The 23,376-nt window shown below is 62.4% G+C and overlaps 1 protein-coding gene across 1 annotated transcript in view; it reads left to right on the top strand.

The window, feature by feature from the left end:
- Nucleotides 1-23,376, top strand: part of MORN1 (MORN repeat containing 1) — a 52,878-nt gene that overhangs the window by 26,601 nt on the left and 2,901 nt on the right. The window contains exons 11-14 of the mRNA XM_088022646.1: nucleotides 4,334-4,342; nucleotides 6,473-6,488; nucleotides 12,571-12,690; nucleotides 12,808-12,884. Coding sequence (XP_087878772.1) covers nucleotides 4,334-4,342; nucleotides 6,473-6,488; nucleotides 12,571-12,690; nucleotides 12,808-12,884 — 222 coding nt within the window. The remainder of the gene's footprint in view (nucleotides 1-4,333; nucleotides 4,343-6,472; nucleotides 6,489-12,570; nucleotides 12,691-12,807; nucleotides 12,885-23,376) is intronic.

Here is a 23,376-nt window from a genome sequence, read left to right on the forward strand (position 1 = left end):
GGGCCGGTCCTCGGGGCCCCCACCTGCTGAAGTCAGCCGCCATATGCAGCCCTAATGGTCATGCGGGTTCACCTGGTTTTCCGGCTGCTTCCACGTCTGCCCAGAGCACACAGCATCTCCACATGCACTTGGCTCTTGGTGCCTGAAAACCTGCTGCCGTGGAGTGCCTGGCCTGGCCTTTCCATGGATTATTCCGGAATGACTCCTGGAAAGCAAGTGCTCAGGAGGTAAATCAAAGTTTCATCTCTGCAGTTCACTGTGTCCGGGGCCGTGACTCCTCCCACACAGCCTGATCCGTCAGTCATACGGCCTTCATCTTACTGGAGGGAGCATTTGCATTACCCGAGGCGGCCCAGCCGAGCATGGCCATGGGATCCTGCCTGGTCCCCTGTGCCCGCCATTGCCACAGGAAGCAGCTGCACCAGATACTTGGGGACCACGGCAAGCTCAGTAAACGGGGCTCAGGGGTCCCCATCGGGCAAATTCACGTGCACGTTAGCTGTGGGGGCGTTCACGCTCTCCTCGGCCCTTTGAAGAGGGGGCTGTCCCCACAGTTAGGATTCCAGCCCTGGACACCGCAGACGGGTGCTTCTGAGTCACAGAGCAGGACAGGCGGACCCGGAGTGCTGCGACAAGGCCCATGGCCAGACCCGGGCCTGGGCCCTCGCTGGGGGGAGCCCCATGCCTCAGGGGCAGGCAGGGGCCCTTGAGGCTTGTGGGGTGGAGCCCTGGGGGGCCTGACCACAACCCCTCATCTGCTTCCAGCCCAGTTTATAGAAGCAATTTTACACTGCAGGGCAGAAGAGTTCTCATATTTCCGTGTAAAAACACTCTTCTGGGCGCCACGCCTTCCACCGGGAGGGATTTCAGAGCCTGTAATGAGGTCTCCGTGGAAACCAGGCCCGGAAAGTGGGGCCGCGTCTGCTCCTTGATGTTTGGTGCAGGCGGCCTGGGCCTGGCCCGCGTGCAGGTCTGGGGGCTCACCGCTCGGGGAGCAGGCCTCACCCCATGCTTGCAGGGCTGCTCTCAGGCTGCCAACACGTTCAGAGATGTTTCTAGCTTTGCTAGGATGGGGGTATGGCGCCGCAGAAAATTATCTTTGGGCAGACCAGGGGGAACATGCCTTTGGTTTTGTGAGAACGCTCAGCACACAGGTCTGAGCTCTGCAGGCATCCCAGCTGCCTGTTGGAAGCTCTGCAGCCGAACCCAAGGCGCCCGGTCCTTGGCCAGGTGCGTCTGGGGGCTGACGCCAGACGTGGGGCTGCTGCTTCTCTGCCCTTTTATGGCTGAGCCTCTCTGTGCAGGCCTCCTCTTCTGTAAAATGACAAGCGGCCTCTGCCCCCAAGATTGCCAACCCCATGGTGACCCTGTCCTGTCCCCTCACAGGGTGGCACACTAGCGACGCACACACCTGACCGGGGGCCAGTCAGGGTCCCCTGTGCTTCTGCTCCTCTCATGGGGACCAGTCCACCCCTGAACACTCTGGAGGACATTCACACTGAGTGTTCTGTCCCCACAGCTGCCCCAGAGCACCCCTCACCCAGCCGGCGCCCAAGCCTCCGGACGTGTTGGCAGGAGCCTGGGTCTGCTCTGGGTCACGGACACGTGGGCTGGCCGTCTGTCCTCTGGTGCCTTCTGCCAAGAGGGGATGAAACCATTGCAAATGTCAGCTCTGCCACGGGTATGATAGGGTCAACCATAAGCAAGAGAAAACCCCAGATGACAATAGCTTAACCGAGGGAGCTTGCTGTGTGGAGTCGAGGAGGCTTCAGCCGTGGGGCAGCCCAGCAGTGCGCGAGACCCTTGTGCCAGCGAGAAAAACCCAGAAACGGCCCCAGGGAGACCCAGAGCTGCTTGGGTGGAAAGCAGGCAAGGCTTTCTCTCTCTCTCTCTCTCTTTTTTAATGAAGTGGCTTATTCTGTGACTATATGGGAACAGATACCTTTAATTTGTAAGTTCTCTGTATCCCTTATCCTAAAAGACGGCAAAATGTGTGACATTCCATGGCAGCCCCCATGCCTACGGGAAACATGTCAGGAATCTTTCCCTCGGACGAGTGAACGTCTGTTCTCAAAGCCAAACCATAAACCGTGTCGTTCTCACGCTTGCCGCGGGCCTGGCGCAGCGCTTCCTCGCATGGCGCCCGGATCCCGCCTCTCTTCCTTCTGCCAGACCTTCGCCCAGGACCCCTGCGCCCCGTTCAAGCCTGCAGCGAGCCAGGGGTTCCGGCCAGGAGTTACTGCGTCTGCCTACCCGGGCGACAGCCACGTGCGCCGGCCTCGGGGTGGGGAGGGTGGCACCTGCTGAGGCCGCCGTGGGCACTGGCCGCCAGGTCTGCATTTGACAGTCTTGAGGAGCAACCACTGGTGGCCTGCAGCCAGGACACATGGACAGGACTCCAAAGTGCAGGGCAGAGACCACAGCCCGGAGGGTCTCAGGCCGGGAGACCAGTCGATACACGCCTAAAGTAGACTGGGGCAGAACGTCTCCCAGGTGACTGTCCCTCTGGAAGTCACTTCCTGTGTTCCCGAGCAGGGGTTCCACTGAAATGTTCTCCCAGCACACAGCCTCCAAGCCCAGGGTTTCCCTCTCAACCCCAGGTCACAGGTGCCATTGGACGCCCTCCCATGACCGAGCACGCACCACCACACAAGCAGACAGGAGCCCGGCTCCCGCTGAAGCCTCATCCCGCGGCTGTGCTCTTGCTGACCAGCAGCACCCCACCCCAGGTCCGTGCTCCCGAGCGCACCCAGGAGCCTGCTTCTGACAGCGGACTGGTGGCTTCGACCCCACTGATGTTCACGCTCACATGGACGTTCAGAGGCAGGGGCGATGGCCCCCGTGATCACCAGGGATCCCTGTTCTCATTTCCTCTTCTCCTCTGTGGTCCTTCTTGCACCACCTCGTGGCCCCAGGGGGTTGCACAGGTGCCAGTCATCAGGCCCCTATTCCCAACAATGGGAACCGGAAGCAGAGGGAGGACGGCTGGTCCCTGCTAAGAAGCATCCCTCCCAGGACACCCCGTCACTCACCCCTTGTTGGCCGGAACCTGGTTACGTGACCACACCAGGCCACAAGGCGACAGGAAATACAATTTGCCAGCCAAGATCAGGTTCTGTTACCAGAGAACAAAGGGAGGGTGGCTATTCCGCGTCAACCAGCCATGCCTGCCTGAGGGTCTGGAAGCCACCGGAGCGAGCCCCCCTTCAGCTCCCCGCTGAGAGCAAGGCCCTGCGCCTCCTGCCACCTCCAGGGAGGGGCGAGGTGGGTGCCCTCCCTCTACATCTCTTTGTAGGCAGTGTCTCCTGCGCGCAAGCGCCGTGCCCCTCCATCTCGTGCCCCTGTCCCACGACAGGGCTGTAAGGCACGGATCAATGGGTTTGGTAAAACTGGGATTGGAGGTGAAGAAGCTTAGTCTGTTAGACTGATGGGAATGTGGGAGATGGGGTCCCACGGCATCAGGAGCTGCTGAGGGCCACAGGGAGCCCCGGCCCTACGGCCCCTGCCCTCCTTCTCTGTCTCAGGGTTCGCTCACAGTCAAGAAACAGTGCGGGCAGCCACCCTGGTCCTGGACTGGGGGGTCCCCTTCCCTAACCAAAGGGCTGGGCAAAGGCAGGGCCGGGTGGGAGCCTGGCCACCAGGTCTGCTCCCCAAGCAGCCTCATGCTGGGCTCGGCATCACAGGACACTTGGCAGTCCTCCCCTGCAGCCTTGGCTCCTGGGGTTAGGGCTGGGTGCGGCCCCAGAGCCCACCCCACCCCACTCCACCCCCGCCGTCTGGCCCCGCCCGACCCCGCCCGCCGCACTCCAAGAACCGAACCGGAAGGATGCGCCAGTTCAACGGGATGTCCTTGCCCACCTCACGGTCAGATCTTTGAGTACTTCTGGGTTTCCTTTCTCAGCGGCCAGGAGGTTGGGTGCTGGGGTGAGGAGGGAGGGAAGGGGCTGGAGCTGCCCTACAGGGAAGCATCGCGGCGGGAAACCAAAGCAGAGCGGCATCTAACACTTAAAAACAAGTATCCATGCTTCTCCACGTTCTTGAGCTCCTGTGCCAACACCGGGGGGCATGTGGAGCACAGTCCCCAGCCCGCTGCCCAGCCGTATCCCCAGATTTCCCCAGCTGCGTTCGCCTGGCCCCTCCAGTCACTGAGAACGTGGAGCTAGACGCCGGCGCCTTCCAGCTCGCGGCCCTCGCCCTCACCCCACGGGGACCAGCTTCTCGGCCCTTTTCCTCACCCATCCAACCCACAATTAAGAAAGTAAACTCTCTAAAATCTTGGTTTCCAATTACGCAAATAAGTAAAACGAAGAGAGAAAATGCTTTCTCTTTCCAGAGGCCCCGTGTCAGTAATATGTAATTGTGAAAGTCAGTATTTGATTATTTTGTTGATATGAAATAGTTCAGTCGCTGAATTGTTTTAACTTTTGAACAGACAATGTGCTTTTCGTTGAGAAGAACAGGCAATTTCATGGGTGTGGATGATCGCCAGGTTTTCTATACCCTATTTTGGTGAAATTACAGCACCCACACTTTAGTAACAAAGCACATTGATGTTATATTCAAAAAGATTTTTATATTTAGACGCTTAACCTTTTGTAATTCCCACCCACAGCTTTAAACGGTAGCGCCCTTTTATGTTAATTGCCGTCAGTGGGGTGTCTGCTCGCCCCCTGGCAATTTAGGCCCATTGAGTCCTAATGCAGGTGCTGATAATTGCTGCAGGGACGTTGTCAGGCAGCGGAGCCCAGGGGCCCAGACAATCCCACCCCCCCCCCCCCGTAAATTGGATTTGGGAACCTAATAAAGCTGTAGCAGGGAGAGAACCTCAGATTGCTTCTCTCTCTTTTTTTTAAACGCACAAAACCCTCCCAGGAAATGTTCCCAGCTGATCTGAGTGGTTCCCTATTTTCCATTTGTTGAACAAATGGTTTTGAGTATTCATCAGATGGGATCTACGAAGAATCATCCGTAATTGTAAGATAATTTTAAAAATCAAGGTGCCCTTTGCCGCTAATCCAATCATGACAATAAAAGTGACGGAATGGGTAGCAGAGAACTTCTGGAAATTTCGTTGCCTCTTGGGGTGGTAACATGTTTTAATATTAATTCTCTATGGTTAATTATGGTAGAGTAGCTGGCATGAAAGATCCATATTTTTAAAGGGAAATTTGTGCTGTAAATTTCTCGTCGAGGAACCTACCACACAGAAAGAATGTCCCTGACAAGAGCAGATAGCCCTGTGCCTCCGAGGCCAACGCAGGGCGGGCCAATGGGATGAACGCAAGAGTCAGGGGGCACGCCTGCCTGAAACCCCGCATCCGAGCGGTGGGTGGCCACAGGACCTGAGACCGCAGCCCCTCTCCCCTTCGGCCCCCTGGTTCTCCTCCTTCCTGCAGCTGCTGGCCTGGGGCCAGGAGCACCTGCCACAGAGCGGGAACCCCAGGAGCACCCGCAGGACCCCAAGCAGCCGATCTCTGGGGGACCCTGGAGAGAAAGGAGAGAGGCAGACAGGCCTGGGCTTCTGTCAGGCTTTGCTGGTGCTGTGCCCCCATGGATGGGCCTCGGGGGCACGGCTGCTCTGGCAGCAGCAAACTCCGCTCTAGCACTAGGCGCAGAGCCAGCTTGGATTTCATTCTCACCCTGGCTCTGGCCTCAGAGGCCTCTACAAGGGGGGACCTGGGGGGCTCCGCAAGATGGTCTCCATGCCCACACCGCAGTGAGGAAGCCCTGCTTGGGGCAGGGTGAGCCCCCTTCCCCGTGGCCCTGGGGGATTTAGGCTATCTGCTGGACAGGCCCCAGACCGCTGAAAGCCACCAGGCCAGGCAGGGACGGACACTGATTTGTGTCCTGATCCACCTCAGGTTTAGCCTCTGACCATTGAGGCACAAATGGGAGGGGACACATCCCACCTGACCAGCTGCCCGTGTGCAGCCCTTCTCCCTCCTGGGACCGGCTAGCAGGGGCGCCTGGTCTCCTGCGGTCAGAGCCCTGCTTGCCCTCACCCCATGTCACAGAGCCTCTGGCCTTCTTCCTGTCAGCCCCAGTGCTCTCCATCCACTGGGAGTGGGCACAGTGCTTGGGTGCGGCCCCTGCCCCGGCCGGTAGGGGCATGGGGCTCTCCTGGTGCCCAGTGTGGCCCCTGGGATTCAGGAACCACTTCGGGCAGGACACTTGAGGAGGGCAAGAGGCCAGGGCGCACCTCGCACCCTCACCTGTCCAGGATCCCCTGGTGAAGGTTCTGGGGAGGGGTCTGCTTGGGGTCGCTACTGTCCTGGGTGGTGGTGGGTGTGGTACAGGCCCAGCCCAGGCCCCCATGGTGGGCAGAGTCGGGCCTGGACTGGCAGGGGGATGCGCAGGGCAGGCTAGAGGAGCAGCTCCGGGATGGAGGGGACATGGGCCAGATATGCGCTTGTCGGTGGGAGCTCACATGCCGGGTGAGGCTGCCGTGCACGGCTGAGTGTGCCCCTGCCAGTGCGTGGAAGCATGAGGTGACCGGTAGTGTTTCTGTGTGTGTGCACTCTCGTGTGCAGACCGTGTGCATCTGTGTGCAAGTTTCCCGTGTGCTGAGAACGTGTGGGGTGATGTCTAAGTGTGTGCTTGCACCCCTGGTCACGGCCAGCTCCTCAGTGCCTGGCCCCTCACCGCACGTGGCTGGCGGTCTGCAGGCCCCGCAGGGCCTTTCTGGAGGCCTCGGGTCCAGCTTCCTTATCGTAAAGGCCACTGGCCCATGGCGCTCTCTCCCTCACCCGATCGCTCCTAGAGACACAACAGAGACCCTTCATCTTTCCCAGAAGAACGCAGGGCAGGGGGCTCGCTTTTGCCGGGAGAAGCACTACCTTAGCCCGAGGCCAACTCCATCCCTCTTGGGAGGCCTGCTGCCGTGTCTGGAGACCTCTGACCTCTGGACCGGCCCAGCGGAGGGCCCCCGCACCACCATCCCGGCCTCTCCTGCCCCTGCAGGTGGCCCTCACGTTGGAAAGCTGCCGTGTTCCGGGCCCCTTCATGGCCCCCGAGGCCTCTGCCCAGGCCTGTGCTGAGGAGCCCTGGGGACTGCAGCGCACGGAGCAGCTCCGGCCAGTCCTCCCAGGACGGGCAGCATCAGGGGCAGAAGGGCTGCAGCTGGGGCTTCGGAGTCCGCGCACAGCCCGCCCCTGCAGCAGAGCCTCCACGGCAGCCACCCGGCGCTTACTGGCGCCCAAGCATCATGAGGTCAGCCGCCCGTCAGACCCCGCGTCCCCGGGCCGCTCCTAGGGGCTCCCCGCCCCACCCAGCTGAGCTGTCCCTGCAAGATGAGAAGCAGCAGCCCCGGGGGGAGGCACCCTGCATGGGCGGCGGGCTGCCCGCCTCGGCCCCAGGGGCTGGGGTCCCTGTCGGCCATCTCGGGGGCGGCCCGGCCTCACTCTGGCCCCTCGGTACAAACAGTCTGGCCGGGGGAGCCTTCTGGAGGCGAGGAGTGGGGGGACATCGGAGACAGGCTCAGGAAGAACCCCCCACATTTGTGCCCCTGTCCTGGGGGTTTGCCAGGGGCTTTGCCAGCTCCCACCCCCAAGCGCACGTCTGGCCCATGTCCCCTCCATCCTGGGGCTGGTCCTCAGCCACGCCCCAGGCAGCCATGCCACCCCCTTTCATGTCCCATTTGCGAGTCCAGCCCCCAGAGCTCCAGGAGAGAGTCTGGAAACAGCAGTGTGCACTCGGGTAGCATTTGGGGGAAGGGGATGCTTTAGCCACTTGGCGGGGTGCACAACGTACAGCCGCCTTCAGGACGCACATACGGGAGAGGACAGGGCCGCGCTGGAGCGCTAGGTTCGGGGGCACGCAGCACAACCTTTATTTTCTGAGCATCCAGAAGTGACGTGGGCCAACGGGGACAATGGCTTTGTGTCAAGTCCATTTTCCACGCTTTGGTAAAGGAAGGGGAAGGAAGGTGTCAGGTTCCTTGTCAGGAACAGTCCGTGGTCCCCGGCGTGGGCCCTGCCGAGCGCAGCCTGAGGGGCCGGGGGTCCTGGTCCACGCTGCGGGCCCCAGGGCTGGGGTTCTGAACGGCTGTACGCCCACCCCTCCCCACCAGGCCCCACGAGCTCCCTGCTGGCCTGGTTCTCACGCAGGCTCCTTGGGAAACTGTTGAGTTTGAAAGCCTCTGGATAAAACCATGAACCAAACCTGCCCCAGGCCTGCAGTCCGGATGCGGCCTTAGTCGCCCACGTGGGGACCGTCTGTGTCTGGGCTGGCTCCCCGGGCCTCTCCACCCCGGCTGCAGCCTGTGTGGACATGTGGGGCAGAGGTCAGGCTGGGGGCTCCTGGCAGGGGCTCCTGGGACTGTGCAGGTCCTGCTCCAGGGTCACGTCGAAGACAATATCTGGGGCCCGGTCAGGCCAGCCCCACACTGGACAAATGGACAGGTGGGCAGGGAGCACGTAGCCCAGAGCGAGACCTTGTCTGGCGACCTGGGCCGTCCGAGAAGGGTCCCAAGGGTGCCCACCCGGCCCTGCCCAGCACTCACGCGGCCTCTTCTCTCTCTGGGTCGTGGAGACCTGGCCCCACGAGTCCTCTGCCTTTGGCAGCGCCGTGCTCCTCGGCTAATTGAGCCTGCTCTAAAGACTAATGCGGTGTGTCTGGTCACCTCCACGTGAGGCGGCTCTCGGCCCCTCGGGGCCGATAACAATTTATTTTTTTGATTCACTTAAATGAAGAAAACATTCCAGCCTGTGGCTGGCTCTCCGCCCGGGGCCCACTGCGGCTGTTCTACGGTCGCGGCCCGGCCTCCGGGAGGCTTGTTTACTCCGGCCGCTGCTCTGCCTTTGTCTCCGCGTCCTACACAGGTGATTAGGGAGTCTAATTGAGTTGGCTGTAAAAAGATAATTAATCGACATTTCCTCCCAGAGAGGTCAAGCGCTGATCTCCCTGCGGCGCAGCCTCCTGTTACGAGTCCCCCACCCCAGCCCCCCGGAGGCAGCAGTGACCTTTATCTTGCGGATAATTAAAATCGACATAAAGTCTTTGGAAATAACTCCTGAGAGCTGGAGTCAGCATCTGCAGGTCGGGGCCCTGCCTCGCGGGCTGGCCAGGCTGGGGAGTGCCCCCCAGAGTGGCTGGGAGCAGCTCCAAGGGCCCCTACAGGCCAAGGCGGGACCCTCACCCAAGAACACTGTCCCATCAGGAGCAGGAGGGGATCTTGGGACACTTGCTTCTCCTGGCGGCTCCCTCGGGGCCCGTGGGGCCCTGGTGGAGGAGAAGGATGGGGTCCCCAGAGAATCTGATGCGCGGTGAGGCAGCTCTCTCACAGGGGTGGGGGCTCTGGCCAGGAGCGCAGCTGGGGAGGGGGATCCGCACTGGCCTGTGCTGTGGGCAGGGCGGTGTCCCTGCAGCGTGGTCCTTTATCGGAAGGTAGTCTGACATCCCCTGGGGGGCACCTGCCTGCAGGGCGGACAGGGTGAAGAAGGGGCTGCAGGAGGGGGTGAGTGTTAGGGGTGCACGTGGCCACCCAGTGCCAGCAGGACACGGCACCTGCAACAATGCCCCAGGTCAGGGTGTAAGCAGAGGCCGGAGGGGCCAAGTGTCCAGAGGCTCGGTATGCGGCAGGGTGGTGAGCCAGGACGAGGTGCAGTGAGTAGTGGGGGTGGCTGGCGCTGGAGGTCCTGCGGCCACAGGCCTTGGTGTGTGCTCAGGATGCAGGAGAAAGTCAGTGGGGGTTTGGAGCAGGCGGGGCCCTCCCCCGGCAGTGAACCCATGGGCCCACGATGGCGGCTGTGGAGGCACCAGCACTGAGGGGACGCCAGTGAAGGGAGGGGCAGAATCAAGGATGTCGCCCACGTCTCTGGTGGGGCAAGAGTGGGGGGCCTGCAGGGTAGGAATTGGGTCTGGGGGACCCAGAGCTCCGTCTGGGAGGCAGCCCACGGAGATTCCTGCAAGGATCTGGGGCAGGGAACCTGACCCCGAGGAGGCCGGAGCTGGACCACCGTGGTGCTCACCTCCAAGCGCAGTAAGGCGCCCACCCAAAGGGGGTGTGGATGGGGGCGGCAGCGTTGGACGTCCACCCGCGGAGGCGGCGGGGGGCGGTCAGTTGTGGCCACTGGTGCCCAAGAGCAGTGCAGGCCCAGGCAAGGGGCACTGGTGTTAGGGCCGGGGACACTGGGCCGAGGTTGTGGGAAACCCAGATTCTAAATTCTCCTGGTGAAGCTTTGAGCTGACAGCACCCTGAGCAGATGCAGCTTTAAGTGGATTCTCAACTCCTACGCAGCCCAAAGAGCTCCCCCATTCTGTCTCAGGGGCAGAGCAGGGTCTGCAAGCCTCTCCCAGACCTTCCATGGGGGGGCGGGGTGCACACTCTATCGGAGGCTTGGGGCCAGGCCGAGACACCACCCACCCCACAGGCGCCCTGGGCCACAGTCCACGCACGGGCGGGTGGCAGGGGACGGCAGGCCCGGCCCGCTGGGACATCTCACATGCAGAGCAGATAGAAGCTGAGTGACTGCTTGGATGTTCGAGCCGGGAAGCTATGGTCCAGCTGAGACGTGGAGGCAAAGGAGGCCACGGGGCCGTGTCCAAGAGGAGGGGCCGGTGTGCAGGGACCGAGCTTGGCCAGGCTAGGTTGTGCCCCGAGCACCAGAGGTGCCCATCCCTGGGAAGGTGGCAGCAGGCCTGGGCGTCACATCTGAGAGGTGGGGACAGCGGCGGGGGTGGCCAGGTGTGCGAACCCCATGTGCCAAAGGGGCCCTCACATGCAGGGAAGGGACCTCGGTGCCCTGTGGGCCCGAGCAGGCCAAATCTAGAAGACTGCCTCTCCGACGCAGACACACGTCTGCTTCGGTTAAAGGTCACTGGTGCTGCGTTTCTCTCAGTTTGGACAAGAAGGGGTCTCTGGTCCATGGGCAATGGGCGGCACAGAGGGAGACCTGTGGTGGTGAGTGGGGAGGGGCGGATGGGGGACCAGGTGATGGCGGATGTCAAGCCTGTGGCTAGAAGATGCGGTTTTACTGAATCGCACTGGCTGTCCCTGTGCCGCCCCGCCCATGGGCCCTGCTGAGTTCAGTGACATTCGTGCCACCAGGCAGAGCGAGGAGGTCAGCGGGGCGGCGCCCTTGGCGCTCTGGGTCTGGCTTCTCCTCACCACGTGGATGTAATGACAGAACCTCTGCTCGGAGAGGCCCGGAGATTTCTGGGAGGAGCTGCCTGCGGCGGCTTGGCTCCAAGCTGAGGGAGGGGACGTGCTCCGGGTTGGGTGTGCCAGTCCCCCCCCGCCACCCCCCCCCCCGGGAAACGGCATGTTGCCGTTTGAGGTGCATCCGCAACCCACTCTTGTGCAGTCACCTGGACGGGGGTCTAGGGTACAGAGCCGGGGTCTTTACCGTCCGGAGGCAACCAGCTCCGCTCGAGCCCACTGGAAGCCGTCCATGGACGGCCATCAGCCCCGCGGCCCCCAGTCATTGCCCAGGACATAAATAGCGTGAGGGCAGCCAAAGCTAATGGTGAGAAGGGCATTAAAGAATGTCTTTGCCAAAGGACAGACTTGACTTTTTAGAATGCGCCGTAAGGATGAAATGAAGACACCTCTGAGAGAAATTATTCCCTACCTGTGATTTGGAAATACTTCTGGGGCCCGTCTGCAGGAGTCGGGCTCCAGGGAAGGGGCTTTAATGCTTGCAGCCCCCGGGCCCCATCCAGCCTCCTCCCTGAGGTTTGACCACTCCTGCTGGTGGCTTGTCCCTGACGGTGTGTGAGCGCGGGGCAGGGACCTCAGGACAGAGGTCGGTCAGGAAAGCCGGGAGCCCAGCCCCTACAGGATAGCGGGTCCTGACACACGTGTATTTGGGACAGCCCTGGTGACAAGCCCGTCCCAGCTGCCAGCTTCCTGTGCATGGGACGGAGGAAGGGGGCAGCCCAGTGCGACGGAGCCTGGGGAGGGGACCGCCCGAAGGAAACGCCCCATCCCCCTCACACTTTGGGGTGCCAGGAGCAGGGGAATGAAGAAAGCCAGGAGGGACAGCGTCCACGTGGGGGTACCTGCTGCAGGGCTGAGTCCAGCCCACTGCCACTCTTAGATGCCAGAGGATTTGGGGGTCTCCTGGAGGCTGCTGCCCCTAATGGGGGCTGGTGGCTGCCAGTGGCTTCGTGTTCCATGCTCATCACGCAGCCATGAAGTAGAAATGTCCTCCTCCTGGCACACGGGGCAAGGGAGGCCCAGCCTGGCCCAGGGCAGGGCCTCTGACCTGGGGCCTGTCCAGGCCCTGTCCCAGGCACCCAGGACCCTCTCAGCCCCAAAGAATCGGCCTGCCAGGCCCTCATGGTGGGCCCCAAAATATACCGGCCTGGAGCCTGCCGTGTATGCCAGGCCCTGCCCCCTGCCCGGCCACTCACCTGGAGATGGCCACACGGCCAGTGCTCTGGGCAGCAGGGCTCCAGCAGCCCGGGCCCACATGGCCGCCCGTGGCCCCAGCCGGCTCAGCTGCAGAAGCTGCACTTCGGAGAGGCCACGGGAAGTGTTCTCTCCAATCTTGGCTTCGTGCTAGTGCAGAGGGTCTTTCTGTTCTTCACTTCTCAGGAGAGACCTCCTCCTCTTCCCGGGGTTGTGAGCCCCACTGCCCTGAGGACTGCCGGTGTGTCAAACAAGGTTGCGCCCGATTCTCGGATGTCCGCCTTGGGCCCCCACCGCCCGGGTACAGCCCCATCCTCTTTCTCGACGGCCTCCGTGAGGTAGGGGCAGGGAGACCCCCCGCCACCCCCGCCATCGCTCAGCCTGCACGCTGCCCACCACTGAGCCAGGGCACCCGGGAGCCCCTCTGAGCCCTCCCCCATCACTCCTTCTAGGAGGCGGGCTGTAGGCCCAGAGGCAGCCCGGGCCCCGGGAGGACGATGCCCGCCATGCAGGACCCGCCAGGAGGCAGCAGGTAGGAGAGGTTGACCGACTCGGGGCGTTTGCGGGTGTAGCCTCCCAGGTGCGTGCCCTCACGGGCAGAGGTCAGGGTGCCCCAGGGGCTGCAGGTGCTTCTGTGGCCTGGACAGCAGGAGAGGTCAGGCTTGCCGCCTCACAGGTTAGCCCAGCCCTGGTCCAGTCGGGCCGTGCTGGACCATGCACTCAGATAGGCCCGAGGTGGGCAGAGCAGGGCAGCCTGCTTCTTCATATAATGCCGGTGGTGGGGAAGCCACACTGGTCCTTCCTCCAGGGGCCGGCTGGGCAGAAAGGGATACTCCTCGAGTGTGCGCAGAGGCCGGTGGGGGGCCCACAGGGTGAGCAGAGCATTCCTCACTGTCGCGTGCCAGGCGGCCACGGGCTCACCACATGGCAGCCACATACCTGCCCCAGGCCCGGGGTCCCCACACGCCTGTCCTGCAGCAGAGCCACTGTACAGGGCTGTGTGCCCCACGGCGGGGGCCGAGGAGGCCACCCTTGTCAGTACCGTGTGGCCCGACTGAGTTCACCTCGCTCCCCCCAGGGCTCCCCGAGCAGCTGGGAGCCACCGCCCCCCATGGTCTCCTTTGCTGCTGGGGCCTGGAGCAGAGCAGACCCAGGGCTGCGAGCAGGATGTCCTGACAATGTGGAGCGCCAACCCTGAGAAAAGTCACCTGCTCTTGAAAGACAGGACTCCTCCCTTGGAAGACAGGGCGCACGGGGCCCAGTGTGGGCGGAGCGGGGGGCAACGTGGCCCCTCGGCAGCGGGGACGGCTGTCAGGCCTTCCCAGATGCCCACCTGCCGGCGAGGGCAGGCCTCTGACAGGTGCATGTGGTCCCATCAGCCCCAGGGGCCGTGGCGCCCGCCCCCGGGGCGCACCTCTCTCTTCACCCACCAGCCAGGGGGCTGCAGAGAGAGCCACGCTCGTGGGCAGAGGCCTGTGGGCATAGACCCGGTGATGAAACTTGAGGAAACAGAAATCCAGGAGAAGTGGGAAGAGGGCCTGTGGCGTCCGCCTTGAGCCGCCACAGCCTGACGCCTTCCCGCAGTTAAATTGCTCATCGCTGACGCCGGTGGGCGTGGGCCGGGCCGGGACTCTGGAGGCTGGCACTGTGTCGGCCGGCTGACAAGCCTTTGATCCCGCTCACGCAGCAGAGCCGGGACGCGCTGTTTCCCGGGGAAGGTGCCTCCCTTGCGTGTGGCTCTGAGTCATGGTGTGTGAATTAACTATGTGGCCCGCTCTGCACAGTAACTAGAGAAGCAGAGACGTGGGAAAAACGGCCAAGATCTGCTAAACGTGGAGACGCCGTGGCCACCCAGTGTTTCGGTAGCGGGAACGCATGTGCGGGCCAGAAGCAGACACAGCTGCACACAGCCCCGGGCTCAGGGCTCAGGACTCAGGGCTCAGGGCTCAGGACTCTGCGCTCAGGGCTCCGGGCTCAGGGCTCAGGGCTCCGGGCTCCGGGCTCAGGGCTCTGGGCTCAGGGCTCAGGGCTCAGGGCTCCGGGCTCCGGGCTCAGGGCTCCAGGCTCCGGGCTCCGGGCTCAGGGCTCAGGGCTCAGGGCTGTCACCGTGGCGACTTCAAGCAAACAGAAGGCCCTCGCTGTCTGTTCCTCCTGAGGAAAAGGACGGAGGGGTCCGACCGGGGTCCTCGTCCTGGGGGGTGGCAGCGCCGGGAGGGAGGAGTCCGACCGGAGCCCTCGTCCTGGGGGGTGGCAGTCCCAGGAAGGCACGTTTGCGTGTGGAATGCTCCGCATCTCTGTGAGTGAGCTTTGTGAGCTGGTGACGTGGCCTTGACGCATTCTTGCGCCTGTCTGAGGTTCGTGGGGGCTGCTGCCCCTTCTCCCCAGGGAGCCCGAATCTCTGGGCAGCCCAGCTGATGACTTCCACATATAAGAAGCCTGGAAGGATGGTTTTCATGGTGAGCTCCAGTGGATCCCATGACTTGGGGGCAGCACGTTTGCAGGCACAGGTCTGAGCCTTGATGTGGCTGCAGAATGCCCCACTGAGCCCCCTCCCCTGCCCCCGTCACAGGGTCTGTGTGGCACGTCACCTCTCTCAGCCCCCACCACCCCCACAACTGCCTTCAGGGTCCCCTGCTCTGTGCCCCCAAGTCCCCCTACCCCATCTGGGTGCCTTGTGGTCCTCTGGCCCCATGCACAGGAGAGTGAGGGGGAACCTGCCCGAGGCCCCCAGCATCAGCCCCAGCACCCCCTCCCGGCTCTGCTGTGGGGACAGGGGCTGTTCTGATGTCCCCCCACCAGCCTCTGACTCTGGTTCGGGCACCAACTCCCCACACCAGCATCCAAACCTGGCTCATGACCCCCAAAGCCCACCTTTTGGAATTCTAAGAAAACCATCCTTCCTAGCAACCCAGGCTGACTCTGGCAGGTCAGAAGGCCTGGACTTCACGCTGGGTCTGGTTGGCCGTGAGGAAACCCCACCCACGTCTCAGATGTGTGGTGGCCCTCTGGACCACCCCCGGGGTCACCTCCACGTGAACGAGACAGGGTCAAGGGGACGAGTTGCTCCCGACGCTCTGTGAGCCCCCAGCTGCCAGGACCCATGGGGGAGGGAGCATCTGGGAGGGGCTCTGGCAGCTTCCTGCCACAGACCAGCCCCCACCCAGCACGCAGCCACCGCCTTCCCCTCCATAGGGGGCTGAGATGCCATCTCACACACACCTTGGCCTCCCGGGAAGGCGATACCACTCGGACCCCACCGTCTGTAACGGGGAGCGGGCCTGCGGTGGGGTGCAGGGCCCCGTCGGCTCTCCCCCCAGGTCACCCCACAGACTGCGTCAGGCCAACTGGGCATCCCAGCCTGGCATTCTGCATTTCTGGCTGTGGGTTTGCAGCCTGCCTCCTAGTCTAGACAGAGCCCCCTGGAGGGAGGGAAAGGTGGGGGGAAAAGGCTGGGAGGGGGCGGCCCTCCCAACCCCGTCTCCCCCTATGGCAACAAAGGGGCCACACACAACACAGCCCCAGGGACGCAGAGCCAAGGGCCCTGGGGCCACCCCGCCCAGACCACGGGCTCTACGCACTTCCTCTCGCCCTCCAGCGACTCCAGAGCCTCTGTCCTTTCCAACCAAGTTCCCAAAGTTTAAGAATTTCCGTGGGGCCAAGATGGGGTGTGTGCAGATGGCTTCCACACCCAGAAACCCACCACACGCTGCCCCCCTCCCAGTGGCCAGCGACCAGGGGTGCAAAGTGGTCTGTGGGTGTCGGCAGCCGGTTCAAGAACTCCCGCAGGCAGTGGGGGGGCGGCATCACTGGGCTGACGTGACTGTCCCAGCCATGCGTGCGCAGCCTTTGGCGTCTGGGTGTCAGACCCCAAGGTCGGAGAGGGTGGGAGAAGCAGTCCAGGTGGCTGCCATCCCACCTGGGGTGACCCAAGTGGGGAGCAAGGGTCTGTGGGAGCGGTCACGGGGGCTGGGCTGCAGGCCTGGGGCACGGCACCCGCTGACACAGGCCGTCTGTCCCGCAAGAGCACCTCGGACGTACCCTCAGCCCCCTGTGGCCCCACGGACAGGAGTCACCTCTAACGTGCTCCAGGGCCCTGGGAAAGGACAGGTCTCGCTGAGCCTCCAGCTGCCAGTCAGCTGTGGCCCCTTGCCCGTCCCCCCTCCCTGATGACCCCTCAAAGCCACAGTAAACCACGCGCTTGCTCATCTACTCACTTTGCCCACAGAGCAGCCCATTATTGCCATCCGGGAGGCTCACACAATAGAAATGATTGAAAAAGATTAAGAGGGACTCGCCACCCTGTAATTTTGGAGCCTGGCAGAGGTTTTAATTTACATAAGAAGGGTAGAGCGTTCCAGAGGAATCCTTTGCCTCTTGTTACAACTTCCAGGCATAATTCTCCATTATCTTCAATGTCTAAGAAGAATCACCTTTGTGCATTTTGGTGGAGGGAAGGGAGGTGAAGGGTCGGTCAGGCGCCGTGGCCACTGGGCTTCTACCCTCCAGCACACATGCTCTGACCACTTATTCTTGGGGTGTGTGCCTGCCCAGGGAAGCGGGCACTCAGGGGCAGCCAGGTGCTAAGGGGCCCAGCCCCCGGCCCACTCGGGGCCCCTCACCACACAGACCCCCACCCAGCCACGCTCAGCAGAGTCCCAGGCTGGGAGGGCCCAGCGTGTGGCTGACAGGGAAGGGGCCCGCTGAGGTCCTGAGCTGGGTTCTGGGGTCCCAGAAGGGGTGTGGCCCCATCTGACTCCATTTCCCCAGGGAATGGCGTGAATCGGGGCCCTGTCTTCTCCACTCTCTCAGAGCCTGGGCCCTGAGTTGCTCCCTTCTCAGGCTCAGGTGGGTCTGCTCCAGTCCCCAAGTCCCCAAGGCCAGCCGTCTCCTGCAGGGTGAGGCAGCACTGGGCGGGTCGGCAGATGGCCGCAGAAGTTGCGAATCTACTCCATCCCTGCGGCAGAGCGTGGCAGTGGCCCAGCCAGGAGCCACAAGCCTGCTTCTCTGTGCCCACGGCCTGGGGCCAGGCTCCGTCCCGAGGGCCCCGGGGGCCTGCGGCTGTGCTCCACAGGACCCCGCACCCCCGCCGGGGCTGGCACCAGGAGCCTGTCCTCTTTGGGTCCCTGCTGACCGCGGAGCGTTGCCTGGTCTGCCGCTCTTCCCCGGGAGAGCCCAGTGTCCACCGCGGGCTTCTCGCTGCGTTCCTGCGGAGACATTCCTGGCACATCACGGAGTTTCACAACATGACACAGAGGCCTGTCAGTTCCTGAGTGATGTGAGATCCTGTCAGCTGCAAAAGATGGAGTCGATTTTGGAAATGTGGCTGTGAGCTTGCCCAGCCACCCACGAGAATTCCATCAGAACAGGGCATTCGCCCTCTCCGAAACCCTAAATGTGTGCTCTGTAGTAGGACAAGGCAGCGGCGCGCGGCCCCACCCGCCGGAACGCCGCCCGTCAGCCCGGCCGTGCGTGAGGCCCCGGGGGCGACCTCACCCCTGACCGCTGTTGCCGGCTCAGCACACGGCCAGCCGGAGCCTGACGCGCGCTGGCCAGCACAGCCCCTCCCCTGCTCACTCGGAGAAAAATGGGTTTAATTAAGACTTCCGTGATTAGTCATTTAATCAGTCATCAGGCCAACACAGATGGAGCCAATTAATGTTTTTACTTGCATAGATAGTTGGGGCTGGCAGTGCATCCGCGCAGGGTCGTGCAGGTGACCGCTGAGCACCTGACGCAGGCCCCCATCCCCTCCATCCTGGGCTCCTCGCTGACCCTGCCCCGGGGACACAGGTCCACGTACCCTCCCCCCTCGTCTGCCCTGGGGCCTGGGCACTGTCCTGTCCACCCTGGCTGGCCTCACCATGACCCGGAGATGCTCTGGGCAGGGCCCTCCAGGGTCGGTGGGACAGGCTCGCGGCGCCAGCCCCGGCGGGGGTGTGGGGTCCTGTGGGGCGGGCCCGGCCGGTGAAGAGCCAGGGCTGGGTGTGAGCCCGAAAGTGCAGCTTATGCGGCCAGACCTGGCCGGGGCCCATGGAGCGCACAGAAGCAGCCTCGTGGCTCCTGGCTGGGCCCGGTCGGCAACTGTCACAGCCCCAGGCCTCTCTGGGGGCCGACTCTGGGTGTACCCCACCCTCTCCCTCCACTCTGGGACCTACACAGGGCTCAGCCCAGGAGGCTGGGGCAGGTGCTTTGAATTGAATCTCCAGTGACCCAAAGAAACCCCACAGGAGGTCCGGGGTGAAGCCCACAGGCGCCTCTGCCCCCAGGCTTCCCCCCCCACCCCCCCCCGCCAAGCCCCTTCTGCGCAGGCAGGGCCCTCCAGCCTTTGGTACGTGCTGGCCCTCCGCTGGGTTGCAGCCTGCGTCACCAGGGAGTGTGTCAGGGGGCTCTCGGCGCGGGTCTGCTGCGGCGCTGAGGGGAGGGGCGGGTTGACCTCAGGTGGGCCCTGGGACAGCCCCCCGGGGGTGAGAGCTCCTAAGACAAGAGGGCGCCGTGTAGGGGGCTCTGGTCCCCACTGCAACCTGCCGCCCTTCGCCGGGCCACGGATCCCTCACAGAGCGGGCTCGGTCTCTGCCGCCCCATCCAGCGGCAGGCAGCTCCTCTGCGTGTGTCCATGGAAAACAGGAGATAGAGACTGCAGTCCTGAGACGCACAGTCCCTGAGATAGGGACTGAAAGCTTCCTCGGAAACTTTAAAGATGGAGAAATGAGCCCCATTTCGTCCGAGCAGGAATAATAAACGGAAGCAGGTGTGAGGGCCAGCGGGGCAGATGAAGCAGCTGGGCTGGCGCTCGGGCCGCCCTAACCCCCCACGGCACCACAGGGCCAGAACAGTGACCACGACAGCAGACAGAGGCTGGCGGCAGGCGGGGCCTTAACCCCTCACACGCCCACTGCAGGCCACCGGCAGGCGCCCCCAGCCCCACGAGGGAGCAGGCACCCCCTGTGGGCTTTCAGGGCCCAGAGCTGATTGCCCACTGGCTACAGGGGCCCCTAAATGGTCCCTGGAGCCCCCGCCCCTCTTGGCCCCCTGGGTCTAGGCTGAGATTTCCTGGAGCCTCTGGTGCATCCGCGCCCCCTCCCTCTTGGCCCTCAGCCGCTCTCCCGCACACACATGTGTGCAGGGGCCTCACTCTGAGGGGCACTGTAGCAGCGTAACCCCCAGTCCCAGTGTGAGCTTGGGTGGGGACAGGCCTGCTGGGGGCCCCGCGGAGCAGACCACCCTCTGGGGCCACACTGTCTGGGAGAGAAGCCAGGGCTGCCCACCGTGGCTCTCACTTGGGGCCCACGGCCCTGAACCTCCTGCATCCCCGGGGGTCCCCAGGAAGCCGCAATGCTGTCCAGCTCAGCCCCAGATCCAGGCCAGCCCTGCTCCCGCAGTTAGCTGACTGTTCTAATTTTGGAACTTTCTTATGGGCCCTCCATGGGGGCCACAGAAAGCCCTGGGGCTCACATCCCACGTGAGCAGGTCAGGAGAGCCCGGGCAGCTTCTCTGCCCGCCACACACGCTCCGGGCGGCAGTTTTCCTAATCTGTGTCTTTGACTCCATGGCTCCGCGGTTCCCTCAGCCAGCACAGCCCATTAGTACAGGAGGACAGCCGTGATGCCCACAGGACCATGGGCAGAGGCCAGGATCCTGGGCCTTGACACACACTGCCCCAGAGGTGGGGGCTCTCCCCAAACCAGGATGCAGGAAAGGGTCCCTGTGCCCTCTTGCTCTGGGTGGGCCTTGGGCAGATTGGTCCCCGTGCCCCCTCCACAGCCTGAAAACCAGTGACAACAAGGGTCAGGGCCAGGCCTGACGAAGCCCTGAGACTGTTCCCCCAGCCCCCTGCCCCCCAGTCTGGTCTTCAGCCAATGGGCCTCCTCTGTCTAACCATAGGGCCACCAAGCCCAGAGCCCTGCTGGGCCCTCAGTGACCTGTGGGTGGACAGGCCCGGGTCACCTGGGCTACTGGAGACCTTTGGTTCACTCAAGGGAACCCCCTTCTCTTGCCACCCACCGTGCGCTTGGCCGTGGGGTCTTCACACGCTTCACACACTCCCCGGCCAACCACGTCTGCCTCCCTCTGTTCAGCTGCCCAGTGAAAGGACAAGTGTGCACACAGGTTCCAGCCCCACTGGGCCAGGGTCTGGCTGACTGGCCTCAGGCTTCCTCTCCAATTATGGCCATTTCTTGAGCTCTGCCAATTTGTTCTCCCCCGCACCACCACCCGGGCCTGCAGAGAAGCACTGAGGACCCACACACCCCAGACCTTGCCTGTGGCCCCCATGCCCTGCCCAGGCTGCTGTGGGCATCGCCTCAGCGACAGTTCTGCTTAGGGTCAGAAGTGCTCATGGTAATTCCAGTGGGACAGAGGCCCAGGTGCCTTCTTGTGGGTCCTCATGACTTTTCAGTGCAGTCCTGAGACACACATGTCCTAGTCAAGGTCACGTGGCTCAGAAATGACATTCTCAGGGCCTGAAGAAAGGGAAAGACACGGGGTCATGGGGAGCACCAGGACAGGCTGTGCTGAGGGGACAGCCACTGGACTGGTGAGCCACTCGGGTAGCTGAACACCTAGGAGGAACTTGCAGGGTTACCTTGTTGACCTTGGCAGGAGGCCATCCAGTTCCCCTCCTGGGGCCTTGTGGGGACTGGAAGACCCACCATGGGAAGGTGATTCCATGCTACAGATGATTCACATGGGATCAGGCCCCACCTCACAGGGCCACAAGCAGTCAGGACAAGATGCCATTTGGGGGCCCTCGAAGGATGACCCCAAATAGCAGGGGCAGAGGCCTCATGCTCTGCCCTCCACGAGGAGCCTCAACCCTTCAGGACTGACCACAAGGACACGAGCTGGGACCATCAGGGCTCCACATCCCAGTTTGGTCTACAGATGCAGAAACAGGCTTCTGCTTCCAGCCAGGATGAAGTGCAAGGGGCAGGATTTGCTCCCCCCCCACACACACACAGGTAAACAACAAACAAGTTGGACAAGAGCCGGGAAACAACAGCCAGCCTTCATGACACTTCAAGGCCCCAGCTCGCTTCCTGAGAGCATTTCCAGCGGTGGTGCAGGGAGCGGACGCAGCAGTTCCAGGGGTCCCCCAAGGGCAGAGATGGAGCTGCGAGTCCTAGAAAGCCCAGGCAGCTAGAGTCTGCAGGAGGGAGCACGGGAGAGGAAAGAGTCCTAGAGATCTGCAGAGCATGAGGAATGTGCTTGAGGCCGGGAAAACCGCAGAGAGGGTCCCAGCGAGCCCTGCCCAGAGCTCACAGGGCTGTGGAGAGTGCTTGGTCCAGCGGTCGGCCCGGAAGACCTCCAGATTCACAGGACATCAGAAGAGTATTTAGTAGTGGGGAATAATGAACCCTATCTTGAACCCCACCTAACAAACCTTAAAAGCCAGACCCAAAAGGATCAAACCATCTCCAAGGAACTGAACAGCATCAAGAATATAAGAATACAAAGTAGCCAGTAGCCAAGAAAGTAAAGTTCACGATGTCTCACATCTGACCAAAGATTACCAGGCACACGAAGAAAGCAGGAAAGTACAACCCATAATGAGGAAAAATAAACTAATCAAAGCCAACCCAGAAATGACACAAACAGGAGAGTCAGTAGAGGGGGAGGTGAAACGTTCTGAGTGGACTGTGCATGTCCAGCAGGGACGACTGGCCATGCTCGGCAGACACGGGAGGCGTGAAGGCGTGGAATCACCCTCCGGAGCTGAAAAATGTGGGCAGGGACGGGTGGAAGGAAATGAGAGCTGTGAGCTTGCAGGCACAGCCATAGCAACCCCCCAAATGAAACCCAGAAAGAAAAGACTGAACATCATGAGCGAGACGGCTCCTATCGGCCAACCACGTGCAGGATCAGAGGCTCCCAAGTGCTGCAGGGGAGAACGTGACAGGAGAAACAAAGAAATGGCCAGAATGTGTTCAAACTTCATGAAAAATATAAACCTGTAGATTCAAGACACAAGGAACCCCAAGCACAGGAAGCTTGAGGACAACGAGGACACCAGCTGCAGATCAAGAGAAAGCACAGGACGCAGCGCGGGCCCCGGCCATTCCAGCTCCCAGCACCAGCCCCCTGCCCGCCCACCGCGAGCTCCCAGGTCTGCCCAGGAGGCCTGTCACCTCTCCCTGCTCTGATCGCCCTTGAACCCTGGAGGCTCCGCCCGGTGCTGTGTACACAGTCTGTGCCCAGAACAGGGTTCCTGCCACCCAGGGCTCCGGCTGCACCCTCAGCCGCCCATCTCTCGGACGTGCCTCCCAGGTCTCCTAGAGCACCATGCCCTCACCCCACGCGGCTTGGAGAGCCATCCCGCTAACGGGCGCCTCCGGCCTCACCTCACACCAAGGCTCCCCAGCTCCTTCCTGGCTCTGCCTCTGCCTTCTCGAAGCCCTGGGGGTTCTGTAAAAACTCTCAGGATTCTTGTAACCCCGTCTATTTCTCTTGAAGCTGGCAGGCTGACAGACTCTGGTTATTCTTAGTGCTGAATTATTTATCTGCATTCCCCTCCTCACCCACACTTCAGAATTTGTAACGTGGCTCCTGGGTCCAAGCCAAGGCCCATTTTCCCCCACTTGAAATGAAGTAATTTTAAAATCTTTTGTCTTTAATTTTTTATCACCCAAACCATGCCTGTGGTAATTAAGCTTGGCACGGGGTCGGAGCCTGGCGAGTCGCCGAGCTGATGCCAGGGAGCCCCCGGCCTCCAGCCCCGCCCCCACCCCCACCGCCTCTGATGACAGGAAACCAACAGCCACGGAGGGCAGGGGTGGGAGGAGTCCCCCAGCCCCCCCTCCAAGTCCCATTGGAGAGATAATTCAGGGCAAAGCCCAGCCCGCCACACTTGGGGCCTCCGTCCCACCAGGAAAGTGCGTCCAGCAGCTGGAGGACGCAGGTGGGCGTCCACACCGCGCCGGCTCCCTGCTCCCAAGGTGGTGGGAGGAGGCTGAGGGCCTGACCCAGGGCAGAAGCTGACGACATGCGCCAGGTGTCCTCACCGGCACACGGCGCGTCCTCCTGGGCAG

This window comes from Eumetopias jubatus, unplaced genomic scaffold (genome assembly GCF_037043125.1).
Source record: "Eumetopias jubatus isolate StellerSeaLion01/CBP00866 unplaced genomic scaffold, mEumJub1_p1.0 scaffold_4, whole genome shotgun sequence".
Classification (NCBI taxonomy): domain Eukaryota; kingdom Metazoa; phylum Chordata; class Mammalia; order Carnivora; family Otariidae; genus Eumetopias; species Eumetopias jubatus.